Genomic DNA, 16865 nt, shown 5'->3' with positions numbered 1-16865 from the left:
TCTCAATAAGACTAAATGGAGTTGGATATTATTTGACTCAATGACACTGATATAATAGGAATAGCATACTTTCTACCCATTATCTGTTGGATTAACTGTAGCAATGTTTGTGGGCGTGGCGGTAAGATAACAACATGTTACTATCAGAGGTAAAGAAACTAGGTAAGGGCAAAAACAAATTTTTTCTCACCTTGGGCTGAGGGTTCCCTCGGGCTGTACAACTTAAAACTAACTTCTCTCCTTCAATGACTGTGACATGTGGCTCATAAACTTCCTGCTCAAATGATGGGGCTGCCACAACATTCAGTCTAACTATTGCCGTATCTGATTCTAAATCGTTGTTCTCAACAAGGCAAGTGTAGTCTCCAGAATCTGAGATACGACTCTCCGGGATTCTTACAATTCTCTGGCGGTCCATGAGAGCAAAGTGTGCTTCATCTGCTCTCTCGTTATGAAGATTTACAAGCTCGGTGCCATCCTGACAAGACAGAAATTTTACTTAGTTTTAATGGTGTCTATGATATTTTGTCGAAAAAGGGCCAACAACATGAATGTAATTTTGCCGATTGTAGGATATTGTAGAAATACTTAGTCACTGTGACATTACTTGAGCTTAATGAAAAAGGTGTGTGGCCAATACGAATTTGAAAATTGTTTGTTTGAATCTTCCAATATGTTAAACAAACATTCTACAATTTCTAAAAACTTCTCTTTATGAACTTGCATGAAGCAATTGCCAGATTCCATTTGAAAAAAGAAAAATCTCTATCATACAATCTTCATTGTGATTAAAAAACTTTGAATACAATTAGTAGCAGACCAATAAAAATCACATTATAAAGTTCCTTTCCAGAATACTATGGCCAAATTTTTTGAGAGTGATTTTTGCCAAGTTAGGTTGCAAAATGGACGTGTTTTCGATAGAAAAACTCGAAAGTATCAGGATAAATGAATATCTAATAGTTTAGTTTGTCTTCGTCCTAATAAAGGGCACAGCGTTTCATTTTGATTAACTGATTTGAGTCTGAAACAAAGTAGATTAGAAATCCAAACTGATTTGTATCAAAATCATAACTGTGTTAACTGCCAATTCCAGACAGTTTTAACTTAATTTGGGTTGAACATTTTGACATGTCATTCATGCCAAAATGTTTTTAAAACACTCCTTGGTACAAATGGTAGTACCTACAAAAATCCTAATTTAACTTTTTGGAAACTAAGGTCCCTTTTACTGCGAATGGTTATAAATTTAGTAATGGGAGGAAAAAGTATCTTCAATGTTTGAGTTTGGTCTACTGTGAAATTGATGAATTGGCACAGTTTTTGCGGCATCTCTTTAATGTAACAATATCTGGTTAGCTGAACAGCATTATTAGGATGAGAATTCTCACCTTCAACCATTCTGGAGGAGACAATGAGGGAAGAGGGCATTCTAACAAAGCAACATCGGACTCGACCACTTCCACATTAACAACAGGAACATCGGGTTCTCCAGTAGGCAGATCCGGCACTAGATTGAGGCATTTAAAAATTAAAATTTGGCAGAAAACTTTAAGCGGACGATTGGAATAAAAACGGAAAAATCAAATGATGCGACAAGACAAGAGATATAAACGCGCGTAACAAGGTTTAGAAATTATCATCTTCGATTTATTTTGACATGGCTTGTCCAAAAAAATAGTTCACAAAAACCACCTAGTTAAAGCAAAGCCTACTCAAGACAGAGAACAAATCTTAATGGGAATAATTTCAAATCCATGGATTTACCACAGTTAAGATACGTAGAAAAATTCGATATTCTTGACTTTCAATCGAACTATATGGTGGTTTTTGGAGTTCAAATAGTTGTCCATCAAAAATGACGACTTGATACTCGGCAATAGCGATCTGACAAAGTTGAAGAAACAATTGAAATTTCAATTTAAGCTTACTTCTAAACAGTGATGGATTGACAATTCCTGATGGATACCTAGAAAATTGTCTTTCCCTTGTCCCTGCCTTTCCAAATTTTACCAGCCCCTTGCATTTTCTGTCTCCTTCACTTTTCCTGCTTCTCCCTGACTTTTTATTTTTTCAAATCAAAAGAAACGCAAAAATAAACATGGCACAAAGCGGATTGGCACAGGCTCAAAAATTTGAGGAAAAATTTGCTGAAAACTACGAGAGAGCTCTGCGAGATGCAAAAAGTCACAATCTTGCAACTCTTCTGACTTTTTCTTTTGTTAGGAATCCTTTATTTACACCAGATATATTCCTTTGAAATACTCTCTTTGATGATGCATGGAAATATTTCATGTTTTTGAAATACACTTCATCCCAAAACAGAATTCTTTTGAGGAGACAAGAAAGAGTCTTCATTAAATGGGATAAATGCCTTATACTGAGACTTAATTCCCTAGCAATTGTATACATTTTTACTAAAATACAGCAATACCTCAATTATCTGATAATTTTAGGAAAACTCTATCAGTTATCAAAAACGCCGAATAATCGAAAATGCATAACACCTCTAAAACCACATGAAAAATGTTTAGATGAAATGAAGAAAACAACTAATACAAAGAAAAAACAAGAAAAATAATGTATGAACGTGCCTCATTAGAGCATCAAATAAGTGATAGGCAGCTAATCAAGGTGTTGCTGTATTGAGATTCAACTTCTTCTACTATCATTTTTGGCTGGAAGATAGCTGTCTTGGTAGAATAAGCAAAATAAACATTATTTATGATGCTTACCATTTACAGTGAGAGTGTATTCTCTTGTTGCAGATCCTGCTTTATTTTCAGCAATGCACTCATATGTTCCTCCCATTTTTGGAGTAACACTTCTCAAAATCAGGCTATTGTCAGCTAGGATAAATATTTCCTCTGAAAAGGTACATTGATCAATTTGAAACACCTGAGTTCTGTTCATAATCACTAGTTAAAAATACCTAAAAAATGAGCTGAAGTAATTATTGAGCCAATCTGTGGATGAGGAAATTCTCATAATCACTGTTTCATGAGACTCTTTTAGAATCTAAGATAATGACGATAAGAAGAAGTGCAAAAAGCGACGCATCAGAGGGATATCGCATATAAGGGATTAAGTGGCATACCTTAACATGTGCCCTGCTATGCTGGTTGTATTGACCAGCATTGAAGAGTTTGGCAAGCGCCAGGATGATCATTTTGTCACTTGCGTTGCTAGGCTGCTGTGAGGTCAGCGATCATTGGAGCTGCGTATATGCTAATGGCTCAGACCTAGCCTGACCTCAGCAGGAGAATGTACCATTGAACCATAGAGTACATAGAAACGTAGTGTGAATGGGGGAGCTGGGACCATGTCCTGGACGACGAGTTCTGAGCCTGGTGTGTGCCGCGGTTCGGTCACTTTTTCGATACATTTTCGATTCAAAATGGCGATGTAGCATACAGGTGATTCCCATCCTTTTTCTTTACATTGGATGGTCAGGCCCTCATATATCGCAAACAGTTGATTATGTGTCGAAAAAGTGACCTGGCGTGACACAGGAGTCCCAGAATTCAGGACCTGGAAAATGCTTAAAAGTGGTTCCACCTCTCCCACTCACATTACAACTCTATGTACTCTATGCATTGAATTTCTGTTTTTTTGTTTGTTCTAAGGAGGGGGAAAGCTATGGTGCTGCAAAAATATGTACCCAAACATTATGGCAGGCAACATGTTAGAGAATTTTGTAATTCTGACTAAAACTAGTTTCAGCGAATGCTGATCAAATATATTGAGAGGTAGAACTGATTTTGAGGCCTCATAATTCTTTGAAAGTCATTTGTATCATAAGTATCCGTATAATTTTTCAATCTTCAGCACCTCTTTCTTTAAAACACAAGAATATAAATCAACTCCTTCATTTGTACTACTTTTCGCTTATGGGCAAAAACTGTTTTTCAACCAGCCGAAGGTAAAATGTAAAATTTTCAGAGACAACTTGAAATAAACAATTGACGTTCTAAGGTTTCTAGTTGCTTTTTGTTATTCTTTGAGTAATTATCAACCGCTTCTTGGGATCACCTAGTTTGTTTTTACTCTTTATTTACTAAAAATAAGATTACCATCATGATATCCAGCAGAAAATGTTTTATTAAATCTTTTCCATTTGATGTCTGGATTGGGCGTTCCACTCGCAGTGCATGGTATCTTGTAATCTTCACCTTCTTGTAGTGTGATCATGTTTTCTTGAGTGTCCAAAATGGTAGGAATAGCTGATAAAGCAAACAAAAATTAGATCATGATTTTATGAGACAGAGAGGCTCACAAGGCACTAATTAAAATTGAAAGATGATTTGCAGTACGCATCAAAAAGTGTTTAGAGAGGGGAAAAAAGCCTGTTATGCTTTGATCTCTTTTGGAGAACAAGGATTTATCTGCCAAAAATCTTACTCTATAGGTAATATAAAATCATTAGAGTAACAGGTAAGCGTCTCGGGCATTATGTGTCACTATGTTACAAGTTCGTTATACATTATGTATCACTACTGAGTTAGTAGCCCCCTAGTTTAAGGATAACTACATATATGAATTATAAATTGCATGCCTAGTTGCAAAATTCTATGTACTTTTACGAGAAGATCTGAGATATTTTGAAGTTAAATGAGAACACATCTGCTGCCTCAAGGGTTATAAAAAGAGCCAATGTTACTGGCTTAACTGACCCATTGTTTAGAAAAGCGTAGAATTCTTCATAAGAATGAAGGTGAAGATCTCCCCACCGATAACTAAAGAGCAGACTCCTTTACTCCTCACAGAACATGGCTTCATTCTGCTTTGGAATTGGGGATGTAAAGTAGCTTGTGGGTAAAATTATACCTGAGACATCCAAAGCTACAGCTCTGCTTGCTGAACCAGCTGGATTAGTTACTGTGCACACGTAAGTGCCCTTGTCCTCTATTTGAGCCTGTAGCACACTCAATTCATCATCGAGTATTATACTGGAACAGCCAAAGAGTAAATTAAAATGAGGCTGTAAGGATTTAAACACTTTTTCTTAATCTTATCGTATTTTTTGAACTTTTGTATTGATAATAATAATAAAATGACAGTGGTTTTCCAGTACTTCTCAACACAAAAACAAGAAGAGATCAAAATACCAAGGAAGGACTCAAAAAGAGTACGACATTCCATTGGTTCACTTTTTTGAACTGCAAAATACAAAAGAATATAAGAGCTTCTATTATTTGAAGACCTACATTTCATTGCTCGTCGACAATAAATTGATGAGAAAAAGTGGTGAACTTAATTTTAGAATTTACACTCTTTCCATTAAATGCCTCTGAAAATCATTTCTTTCTGACACAAGAGTTAACAAAATCTAAATGATCACCAGTTTGTAGTTCCAAATACATAATTTCTATAAAAAGAAATCAAGCTAAATCTTATGCAAAATTAAAGGAATGGAACAGTTGAAAACCTCAACAAAATGGACATGATTCTTAATTCTTATATTTTTCATGAAACTTTATAAAGAGTTTTTTTTCTTACCGATAAAGAAGGTTTTATTTTAAGAGCTTCTGCACCCTTTGATATACAATTAGTACATATTTTACAATTTATTGGAGAGATATTTAGTTGTAAAAGTAGATGGTTCCTTGTTTCCAAAAAAAAAGAGCGTATCTCCGGTCCAAATTTGCAAAATCTACTTACGCACTTCTTTTCTTCACACAAAAATGACAGCGCAGTATCCGTCCCAAATTTTGCTGATTTCTGACACTAATCTATCAAAAAATCATGACATTTTCGATAGAAAATGTCCCATAGTTTCTGAGTAGAGAGAAAAATTGTGAAAGGAAATTTGACAATGTTGCAATATAACTACGTTCCTTTGCCTAGTGAATGATAAACTTTTCATTCAGGAGTACTTACAGTCTATTATCAGTGGTTAGAATATGTCCGTCTTTCTGCCAAGTAACAGTCCCTTTAGGCTCCGAAGTAACTCTACAGGGAAGCGTTACATTTTCTCCAATTAATACATGAAACCAAGACTGTAAATTTTCTTCAAATTTTGGTGGCTCTGAAAAATTATGCAAATTTTAGGAGTTAGAACAATAGATCTTGAAAACATTTTACATGATGAGTAAAGTAGGATGCAGGTATTATGCAGCATTATTAAACATAAAAAATAGGGTATTTCTTGAAAATTGAAACAGAGAATTTTTTGAGCAGCCATTTTATTCTGCCTATCAGATTGCAGATTGCAGATCTGCTTTCTGTGTGAAGCAAAATTCTTTTTGGAGAAAGGATAATACACATGTAAATATTTCTTCACAGGAGAAATGAAACGCAAATGACGATTACCGTAAGTTTGAAGTGTGAAAACTTTTTTGATAGAGCCGAGAGGATTGCTGGCCACACATACGTATGTTCCGCCATCAAACTTCCCTATTTGAGAAATGGTTAGACTACCATTATCCTGAAATTGGAAAGAGAAAGTGCGTTTAGTATGAAACGTTGCATTGAAAAGTTGTGTTGAAAATTGAAAGTTGTTGCACTTGCAGTGAACCTAAATGTACCCTTTCGTTCAGCATTTCATCGCCACATTGATAAAAACATTATTTCACAAAAGAGCATTCATATACTTGAAGTCAAAATGTTCTATTATCAATCAAGTATTATCATGTAAGGAATCTGATGTTGAACTCATTGAATAAATTAAAGCTGAAATTTTTGAATTAGTACATGTAAGTATTGCAAGTTGAAAAGAGACGGACTAGAGGAATTGCAATACTTGGGTAGGAGGTACTATTAACATTCCTCACGATTATTTCATGAAAATTTTTTTCGCTGATTCCTTACACACAGCAAAATGTTTCGTTTTGAATATTCTGTTTTCTTCACTGATTTTTCAGTTGATCTTCACAGAAGTTTTTCTTCACAGATTTTTCATTCACAAAACATTAAACAGTCAAAATAAATACTTTTCAGCACTTCTTCATAGAATTTTTCTGTTTGTTTTTGTTTTTTTTTTCTGTTTCTTTTTCTTTTTTAATCCCATTCTCTCCACAAACCTCTCTTTGCATCTCCTTAGAGACACTCTGAATCTTTTACCTATCCTATTTATAAAGAGCTGATGAAAAATGTGAGATTACTCTACATGTTGTTGAAAGCGTGAGTGCCCAATATTGACCGGAAGCTGGTTATGGTACCACAGAACTGATGGTTTTGGTTTCCCGCCAGTCAGAGAGCACGACAGGTAGGCCTTCTCTCCAGGTGCAATTTGCAAGATATTTTCATTTTTACTTGTCTCTTCAAACTTTGGAGCTTCTAGGGGAAGAAATAGGAGAGGAGGGTGAATATTGACTGTGAGAGGCATAATGTGCATCATGATGAAAAATAAGTTGTGAGAGGCAGTAAATTCAAACAGTAATTAGAAAGAGTTCAGGCATATTTTCTTTTATTTTCAACCTCAGAAAAATAGTTTAGGATTATTTTCAAGCGTTAAAAGTTTCTGATTTTTGCATTGTTAAATTGTAATTCTAAGTGCAGGAGAGTCAAATAAAATGTTAAGTTATTGGGTTAAGACCACTATTAACTTCCAATAAATCTTGTTTCAATAAAAGTACTTATGAGATGGCTCAAGTATTTTGGCATTCGAGGTTTCTGCATTGTTCCTGACACATAAACCAAAAATTCATCTGTGCCCCATTCTGAATTCATTTTTTTTTTATTTTTCCCTCCTGAATTAGACACCTGTTCTGGAATTGACAAGTTCTCCATTCCAAAAAGCTACCAAACTTACACTTTTGTGGGTTAAATATTTTGAAAAGAGGCCATGATATGTATTCTGATAATCACGAGAAAACACACACAGAAAGACATTCACAGAGAAAAGACAAATTGTTAATATTATATAATACTCATACCAGTTCCAGTGATTTTAAGAAGAAACTCAAGTGTTGTTTTGCCAAATATATTCTCTGCTTCACATGTATAAAGGCCTTCATCCTCTAAAGATGTTTCTGAAAAGGAAAATTATAAAGGAGATAAATATTTCCTGAAAATTATTCCCAAAAATTCTAGCCAGTATAATTTTGACACCATAACATCTAACAACATGTCAATATAGCTTTCCTTACAGGACAAAAATGTTCAACAAAAAAGAGTTGTGACGAACGTGGAACAAAAAGGATGTTTCTCAAAAATCAGGGAGAATTTTGACAGGCTGTTCCTTAAAATGTACGAGTAGCGTTAATTTTCGCATCACTTTAAATTTTTAGTAATTCTTCAGATAGTTGGGTCAAACAAATTTGGTAGTATTCTCAGAGGATCTTCAAGAACTTTGAGGAAAAAATATATTGCATCTCTTAACATTCGGAGCTGCTGGGAGAGAAAGTGATGTTCTTTAATGAAATAGATTAGACAATTTCTTACACAAAATTTGCTGCAGTAAAGTATTCTAGGAGGGAATTAAAAAAACCTCTACAGAGGCAGCGTTGAACATTTAATTTACAGCAGTATTTCGTCATGTATAAATAATTTTGGTTCAAAATGAGGAAAACAGTGTTTAGAACCATTTTTTGCATTATTCTGATAACCTGTTCAATATCAGAGAGTATGAAAGGTTAGAGGCCTGACTCAATGCTAAGTAATTGAAACAGAAGCGCTCGCTGGCAACGTACGCAACTACTATTTTCTACAGTTTTCCAGTTACTGGCGGCGGGTATATTGCTGCTGGACCACCTTCATGTAGGCAATTTTTCATACATCGTCTTTCTGCGACTCTCGCTTGGCCAATCAGTGCAGTAGTATGAGAATCCCGCTCGCCACGCACTCTCGCGCCAACGTACGGAACTTCTTGCTGACGGCTCAACCTTTGTTTCAATTTTTGCCTATCCAGTCGGGCCTCTAACCTTCCATACTCTCTGTTCAATATTGAAATGAAATATTTTCACATCTATGAAAAGATACTTGGATTCAATGACAAGTTCCTTACTTACAATCTGAAGCTCAATATTTGTAGACTGGAAGTTTTTTTTACTATAAACTTACCAATGATTTTGAGGACCACTGAATCGTTGGAGATTTGAAACCGTTTTGATTCCAAGAAAGACATGTTTCCATCGCGATTCCAAATGATGGAGGGAACTGGGAGACCATTGACAGCGCAGTGAAATTCAACATCATCACCCAAATTGACAGCGGAAATTGTATTATCAATGTGATTTTCAATTGTATTTGGTGGAACCCCCACTTCGAGGATAGTAGAGTCTGAATGTGAACTCTCACTGTTTTGACCTCGACATGTGTACTGACCAGAATCAGACAACTTTACGGACAGTATGCTCAGGTCGTCTTTAATGCGGATCTAGATGTAAAAAGCAACAAAGCAGAATCAATTTATCATTAATAACTGTCACAGCAGTAATTCATCCCAGGGTTTGGTAAACATCTTTGCATTCTACCCAGCGCATTGATTTAATAAGAAATTTGGACAAACTCAGTGTTTCAGGCAAAAATAAAGATAAAAGCTCCTGTTTAGGTATCTCATAGAGATAAAATATTGCGAAATCTTGAGAAACAAAAGGAGGTTTAAGGTATGGAAAAAGAAAAGATTTGGCTGAATCATAAATTGTGTGCAAAGTTTTGTTGTCTAACATTTCTATAGCTGAATTATCCTTGGTTCTTCCGTTATAACAATATTTTTCAACTGGTGACTCACAGAAAATACAAATTCAGCAAAAAATACAAATTGAGATTATTACTTACAATATTGGAATTTATTTCAATCAACTGCCCATCTTTCAACCACGATACCGCAGGTTGGGGAAGTCCTGAAACTTGACACTTGAAACGCACAAAGTCTCCTTCTTTGACAAACTGATAGCTCTTCTCAACCTGAACGACAGGGGCTTCAACGTACTCAACAAAAGCTTGACTGGTAACTAGAAAAACAAGATAAAAAGTGTCAGCTTGAGAGGATTTTACAATTTTCACAAGTAGAAAATTGGACGACTGATTGTCAGAATGGGTTAATTGCATACACCATAAAGTTATGTAATAGTAGAAACACCAAAGTTACTATGTGCAGTAGTAGCGGAGATATATTTCTCATCAGAAAAGTGGAGCATGACAGTATGCATAATGGTTTTCAGAGGATGATACCTCCTTCAGTATTAAATTCAAAAATTTAGTGCTGAGGCAGATCTAATTATTTATTTTAATAAAATAAATCTCTGTCACTGAAATACAATGCTGTCACATGCATGACTGAGCACTCTATGACCAAATGTTTTCAATTCTAGGGTGTGAAAGTAGGCTGAAGCTTACAATTCATAAGGATACTGTGTTACGATGTTCCCCTCGTCACCTATCTTCAAAGTCCTAATCTCCGAATAGGCACCTGCAAGTCCGTATCACTCCACCATGCTTATGAACTTCTCAAGATAGAGAAAGCATTTCCCCACATACTTTTGGTCCCTACGCTATCCGCTTGAATACAGAGAGAGCCCGCACAATGCAAAAATATCCGTACGCCTGTGTTATAATGAAACATAAAGGGCCTGTTCATTTCATACCTTTGCATCAAGCATGTGGCTTTGGTTGCATAGAAGTACTTTAATCAAGCATTTTCAATCTCATTTTAACTATGGTTCGTAGGGTCAAAGTATTTACACTGACATTTCTAACTTGTTGAAACATTTCTCCTAATACAGATTATATAATGGGATGGTATTTCTTGAATGGACAACCAACAAATTTTATGTTTTGTGCATAAAAATAAGAAAGATAAGAAGAAAAAACATACTAATGTTGACATCATTTACAGCATGGCATGTGTAAAAACCAGCGTCTGAAAAATGAACATTGCTAACGCTTAAAGTTGAGGAAGTTTCTGTCTTCTTGAGTTGATATTTGCCTTGTAAGCCCTAGAAAAAATAAGCGATTTGTAATGAATATTTTGAAGGACAAAATGTAAAAAAATCAACGAAAGCTTTCTTTTTCCTTAATCTGTGTCATTTCCTGTTGCGTACCTATGTTTGAGGCTTCTTGCATTGATTTTTCATAAAGAACATAATAGAGAACACAAAAAAAACCTGAAAAAAGAAAGCCATGAATTCGAATTTGAAACACTTATAAACAAAAAGATGTTCGCCGAAATGAATGTTCGTAAATTTTTGAAGTCGACCTTTTCCAGAAAGCCTCAAAGATGTGTTCTTCACACTGAAAGGAGAATGTAAAGTACACTGCAGTCAATATTATTTTGGTAATTTGTTCTTATAGCATCAATAACATATATTCTTTCATACAAAGCAATAGATTTGCACATATGGTCATTAAAAAAATATTGTTCGAAAACATAACAAGAATTATACAATTCATCACTAGCTCTCTAATGCCCTTAATTTTCATTTTTTGATCATACTCATCCATACTAGAGATTCACCTGACCGATTTTCATACTTTTTTGGCTTCAAACAGGTAATATATATTTTTTATATGAATCTGTTGCCTTAAAATTCTTGAATTATATTCCAAGTTCTTTTAGGTCTGAAGTAACCCACTTAGGGCGCAGAGCATCTGTTGTGGATTGCGACCAGTGAGGAAAGGGGGCCCTATATACACACTATTTAAAAAAGTATAACAACTGAAAACTTACATCACTTAAGGGTAAGTCATCTTTCCTCCAAAGGAGTTTTGGTTTGGGAGTTCCTCTCAAGACAGTGCATGTCAAGATAACAGATCCATTTTTGGTAACTTTCATTGATGAGGGCTCAATGCTAATTTTTGGCTCTTCTTTGACAGACAAGTATAATTTTCCCATTCCAGAGCCCGCTGCTCTTTAACAAAAAAAGCATTCTTTATCAAATCAGACAGAAATATTATAAAGGCACTGTTTTGAAGGACATTTAAAATTTTTTTGAACCATTTCATTGAAGATGGATCATAATGAATTTGTTCAGTACTTTTTAACGTTGCATTTTTAAAAATGTAGACAGTGTATTTGGTGCACTGGAATGTTTTTTATTTCACTAATTCACGAAAAACAACTCCGAAGATGCATATTTTGGGCTCCCTTTCAAACGCGCGTTGCCCAGAAAGCTAAGATGGTGTCCAGAAATCTCCCTAATGCTGCAATCACTTATTCCTGACAATGTAGCCTCAATATAATTACTTACAATATGAAATCATTGCCAATCCCAATAGGGTTTCTTTCTTCCAATTGGTGCCAGCATGCTACAAAAAGATTCAAGAGACACAAGAAAAAGAGAAGTATTGTATTATTTGTTTACTGATAAATTTGGCATTTCAATACTTGTGTGTAATGTGAGGGAACATAAATTTTTCAGAAATCAAAAATTGATAGAGGCTTGTCAAGTACCGTTTTTCCTCTTTCCTTAAATTCATGAAAGTGGTGCCAAAGTCATCAAAATTTTTTCAGTGGTTAAATTGGACCAAAATTATTTTTGAAGCATATGAAAAAAACTACGATAGCCGATAGTAAGATGAAATGTGAAATTCAATCCATCTGAATGGTTAAATTGGTTAATGGTCTAACACAGAATTCAGGCAAGAATCTATCATTTTCAAATTTGCCTACTCCTTATAGGCTGGAATTCATGCTCATTTTCTCTGGAGATGGTAAGGGGCCATTGATATTTTTGCCTCTAATTGAGACTTGAAGGAATAAGATCAATAACTTTTCCTCACAAATTTCGCTGTGTTTCTTACCTCAAAAAGGGAATTTCGGGACTTTATTCTTCTTTTAAATCACACACTTACCGCTATTTTGAGCAATACACTGATACCATCCAGCATCACTTTCAAGCGTTGGATTTATGATCAGCTGATTTTGACTCCCGAGTGAAAATCTATTGTCAGGTTTCAATTCTTTCCAATGTCGTGTTTCTCCTGGAGAATAAAAATAAATATCATTTTGAGGAGACTTGATACAGACTTACTTAAAAATCGACAATTAAAAATTGATCTTTAACCTCAATAAGTTAATTGAAATTTTTCATTGATGCTCTATAATTATTTATAGGTAAATCAAAAGCTCCTTATTCTATTTTTTTTAAAATGTAGAATCTCTTCTTTCATGTCGTCGTTTCCCAGACGGAAGAACGTGACTTTATTTCAATTTTGCAACATTGCCACCCCAAAAATATGTTTGACATGGGAACTACTGGGCATTTCTGATTAAAAATTTTAATGATTTGTCTTAGGACTGTATACGAACTAGATCAGCAAAATTTGGGACAACCTAGGAAGCCTAGGAATGGAAAACTTGGGGTTCCTTCATCAGGGAAAGGACGAAATGAACTTTCTATGTAAATATACTTGCTAAAAGGCAATTATTGTTTTTATATAAAATAGAGCTTTCGAGAACCAATAAAATAATTTGACAGTAAAACTAAGTGCTTATTCTACTTTGTTTGGAGATCTTAGAGTAGATTTCATGAATAGTTTTTGATATTTTGGGTTGAGATGACAAAAATTCTCTGCCGCAGTTTCTTTTGAAGCAAATTCTGAGAAAATAATTTGTCTTACCTGTTATTCCTTGAAACCAAGTTACATTGTAAGTCATGGAAGATTCAACTTTACACTCTAAAATAGAAGGCTGATCTGGGGTACCAATTACATGATCTGTAGTTCTAATAAAAGGAGGGTTTCCTAGAAAAAAAGTTTTAAACGGATTACTTAAAACAGATTTGTCTTTTATCAGTTTTAATCTATAGAAGTTTGTACCTACTTCGATATCAAATTTTCAGAAAATATTCTTGAGAGAACAAAAAAGACTTTAATTCACAAAATTCTGTGCACAAATGATGATTAATTTACCTTTCAAACTGTAATATCGGACTGAATCTCTGCCACAAAGCAAACTGAGATAAGGGGTCTAGTGCTAGAGGCGGAAAATGCGTACCTCAATTGCAAGGTTTGAAAATCTTTGAGTATGTTTTAATTTTTCAATGAAAACTGATTCCAATGTTTCCATGCAATATCGTGTGATTTCATTAAAATGAGAGGAGGAAACTCATAGAAAATGTCAACGGAGACAATTGGCTCATTTTCCTTTAAAAAAATGAAACACACTCGGAGATTCACAACAGGGCAATCTGAAAAATGTATGTTTTTACTCCAATCATCAGCATTCTCTCAAGACACTTTAGAATTTAATTTAAAACTATGTGTAGACTCACTTGCATGCAAGGATATGATAAAACCAAAGTTGAGCCACTGATGATGGACAATACAGTCCAAAATCCATCTGCCCCTACCGTACCTCAGCGTGCAGTTGAGTTACACAGTTTTAAATTGAATTCTCTCCTTGGTCCTGGTTAGTGCAGTCCAAACTGATGCAGTTTCATAGAATCAGGAGTGGAAACTACATATCAATTACGGAATTTAGGGGATAGAACTTTCATTAATGAAGCATATAAATTCATACCTGTTACGAAGAGATGAATCCTCTCCATTGCATAGCCAGCTGCATTTTTGGCTTGACATGCGTAAGTGCCTTCATCCTCACTTTTGAGATCGCTCACCTTCCATTCAGCTACTGCAGTCTGTCTGAGAAGTAAAATATTGAGAATCATCAACATTAATTTTGAAAAAAAGGACCATGGTTAGAAAATGTATGTGAGAATTAAAGCAAAACTGAAAAATGACCTTTTAGAATATCCTACTGGGCTTATGCAGGTGCAATTGCTCCACAGATGAGCGGGTAGATCTCCTGAGCTGCTCCTGAGGCAGAATAAAACTCTTTGTTAACCAGGAGTGCAAGTAATTCATCTCTGCTATAAGTACCTTTGTTCAAGCTAAGTACTTCAAGCAACAACATTTGATAACTCACATAACACACAACATTTTATTTGATTTTCACTGCATAAATTTCCACTCTTGCTTACTATTTTACACTCCTGTTCTGTACCTACTTTCCGCAGTATTATATTGGTATGTTCAGTTTTTAACAAACAAAGCCTCTCAATTTTCTAAGAACTAATCAGCACTCATAGGAACGCTGACTACCTAGGTCCTTAAATCTCACAACAAGTAATTTCAGGTTCTGGTCGCAAGTATCAGAGATCAGAAGAGAGTTAATGATTTTGTGTCCTAAGAGTGCTGAGAAGTTTAAACTTAATTCAATAAGACAACCAGTGCTGCAGAAACTGGAAACTTACGGATACTGTATATTTCGTCCTACAGCCTTATTGTCCTTGAACCAACGCACAGAAAATGGGACTAGAGACTCAACATAACACTGGAGAGAGATGTCTTGATGAATCAGGCCGGTGTAATTTGTGGTCGGCTGAATTTCTGGAATTGCTAGAATATAAACACAAGTACACATGAATTAGGGTAGAAATAGGTAGACACATTTATTGGATCAAAGAACGGAGGGGTATAAAATTGACTTGAGCTCACGGGAAAAAAAATCACTCAATGATTTTTTATTAATTCGCATAATTTTTATGATTAAATGAAACAATTGCCATGAATATTCTTATGACTTGGACCAAGTTTCTTATAGGGTTGAAGGCGCCCAGTCACAATATGGGAGATTGTTAAAAGTGAGATCATGATCATATGTTTTTCAAAAAGAGATCAGACTAAAGATCCCAGAAGTCCAAAAATTCCTGAGACAGAAAAATAACCTACATCATTTCATCATGCCTCTTGTATGATGTTTGGGTGTTGTCATCATGTACAACACCCAAATAATATCATAATTTTCGAAGAAACTTGTGACTTTAACACTGTTATGAGCTGACCTTCCTATTTTTGATAGCAAGCATCATGCTCGTGTGCAATCATACTCCAGGCAATCATGGTAGCAAGATCGAAGCTTCTGCCCCTCTCTTGCCACGTTGAACCTTCTCTTGGTTTTGGTAAAATTTGTTCTTCAATAAAATAAATTCAGTATGTATTGCATACAAAGGTATTGCATACAAAAGGTATTCAAAATATGAATATTCTACCTGGTAATTGGGGACTTATAGCAGTTGGTGTTATTCTTTTCAGTGGTGTACCATCTTTGCTGAAACCATTGATCTGAAAATGAATAAAACTAATGTGAAAAAAAGCAATCTTAAAAGTTGACACATAAACCAATATTTCAATTTGTAATTGCAATTTAATTTACCGATCTTACTTACAATACACTATAAATGCCTATATCTTGTTCAAGAGTGAATTTTGGACTTTTTAAACAAACTAGACATATTCTGAGTAAAATTTAGACAAAAAGATATGTAGTGCTTTACTCCTAGGTAAGTCTAATGGTCACTTCAAAGACAACAGGACTCAACTATAAAATAATATTTCAGTCGATAGTGTCATTGATTCTGGAATTGAATCCAAAAATTTTTTTTGAGCCAAATCAGGATTTCAAGCTTTGAGTTCGATATTTTTGCTATCGTTTTAAATAATCTTTTAAACTTAGAATAACATTTTGTCTCCCGCCTAGAAACCAACATGCTATAATTGGACCCTGAGTAACAAGAATCACCATGCATCACCTTAAATAATAGACTTTGATCTTATTTCTTGAAGATATGCTAAGAACATTACTTTAACCAAAAATGGACTAAAACCTTCACCCCAATGTTTAAAAATATGTAATTAAATTTTTTTTTCCTCAAGGAAAGCTAATGAAAATGCTCCCTTGTAATTTTGTGTCATTTTTGGAATGAGTGAGGAGAATTCAGAGAAATTCTAATGGAGACTGTTTGTTAGTTTTCCTTTTTTTTTTAAAAAAAAAAAAAAAAAAAAGCATAATGACGGTGTAAGTCGGCAATCACATAACTCGTTTGTGGTGTTTAAAAATCTCCGCCTCCATGTTATTTTTTTAAAGGAGAACAAATTGACATCATTCCTTGAAGTTTTTGTAGAATTTTCTTGGCACAGAG

General features: G+C 34.8%; 1 protein-coding gene across 1 annotated transcript; it reads right to left on the bottom strand.

Annotated features, from left to right (window-relative positions):
- Positions 1-91: 91 nt before the first annotated feature.
- LOC140225984 (hemicentin-1-like) lies at positions 92-16044 on the bottom strand (the record flags this gene model as incomplete). The annotated part of the gene is made up of 18 exons (XM_072306043.1): positions 92-478; positions 1392-1510; positions 2736-2867; positions 4074-4223; positions 4828-4949; positions 5881-6028; positions 6313-6427; positions 7109-7278; positions 7878-7973; positions 9004-9319; positions 9721-9896; positions 10760-10880; positions 11612-11787; positions 12736-12864; positions 13504-13626; positions 14405-14526; positions 15138-15282; positions 15936-16044. Coding segments are annotated over 18 exons (2856 nt in total), but the record flags the coding sequence as incomplete, so codon positions are not given.
- Between the last annotated feature and the right edge of the window lie 821 nt (positions 16045-16865).

This window comes from Bemisia tabaci, unplaced genomic scaffold (assembly GCF_918797505.1).
Source record: "Bemisia tabaci unplaced genomic scaffold, PGI_BMITA_v3".
NCBI lineage: Eukaryota > Metazoa > Arthropoda > Insecta > Hemiptera > Aleyrodidae > Bemisia > Bemisia tabaci.
This window is presented reverse-complemented; position numbering and strand designations above follow the sequence as displayed.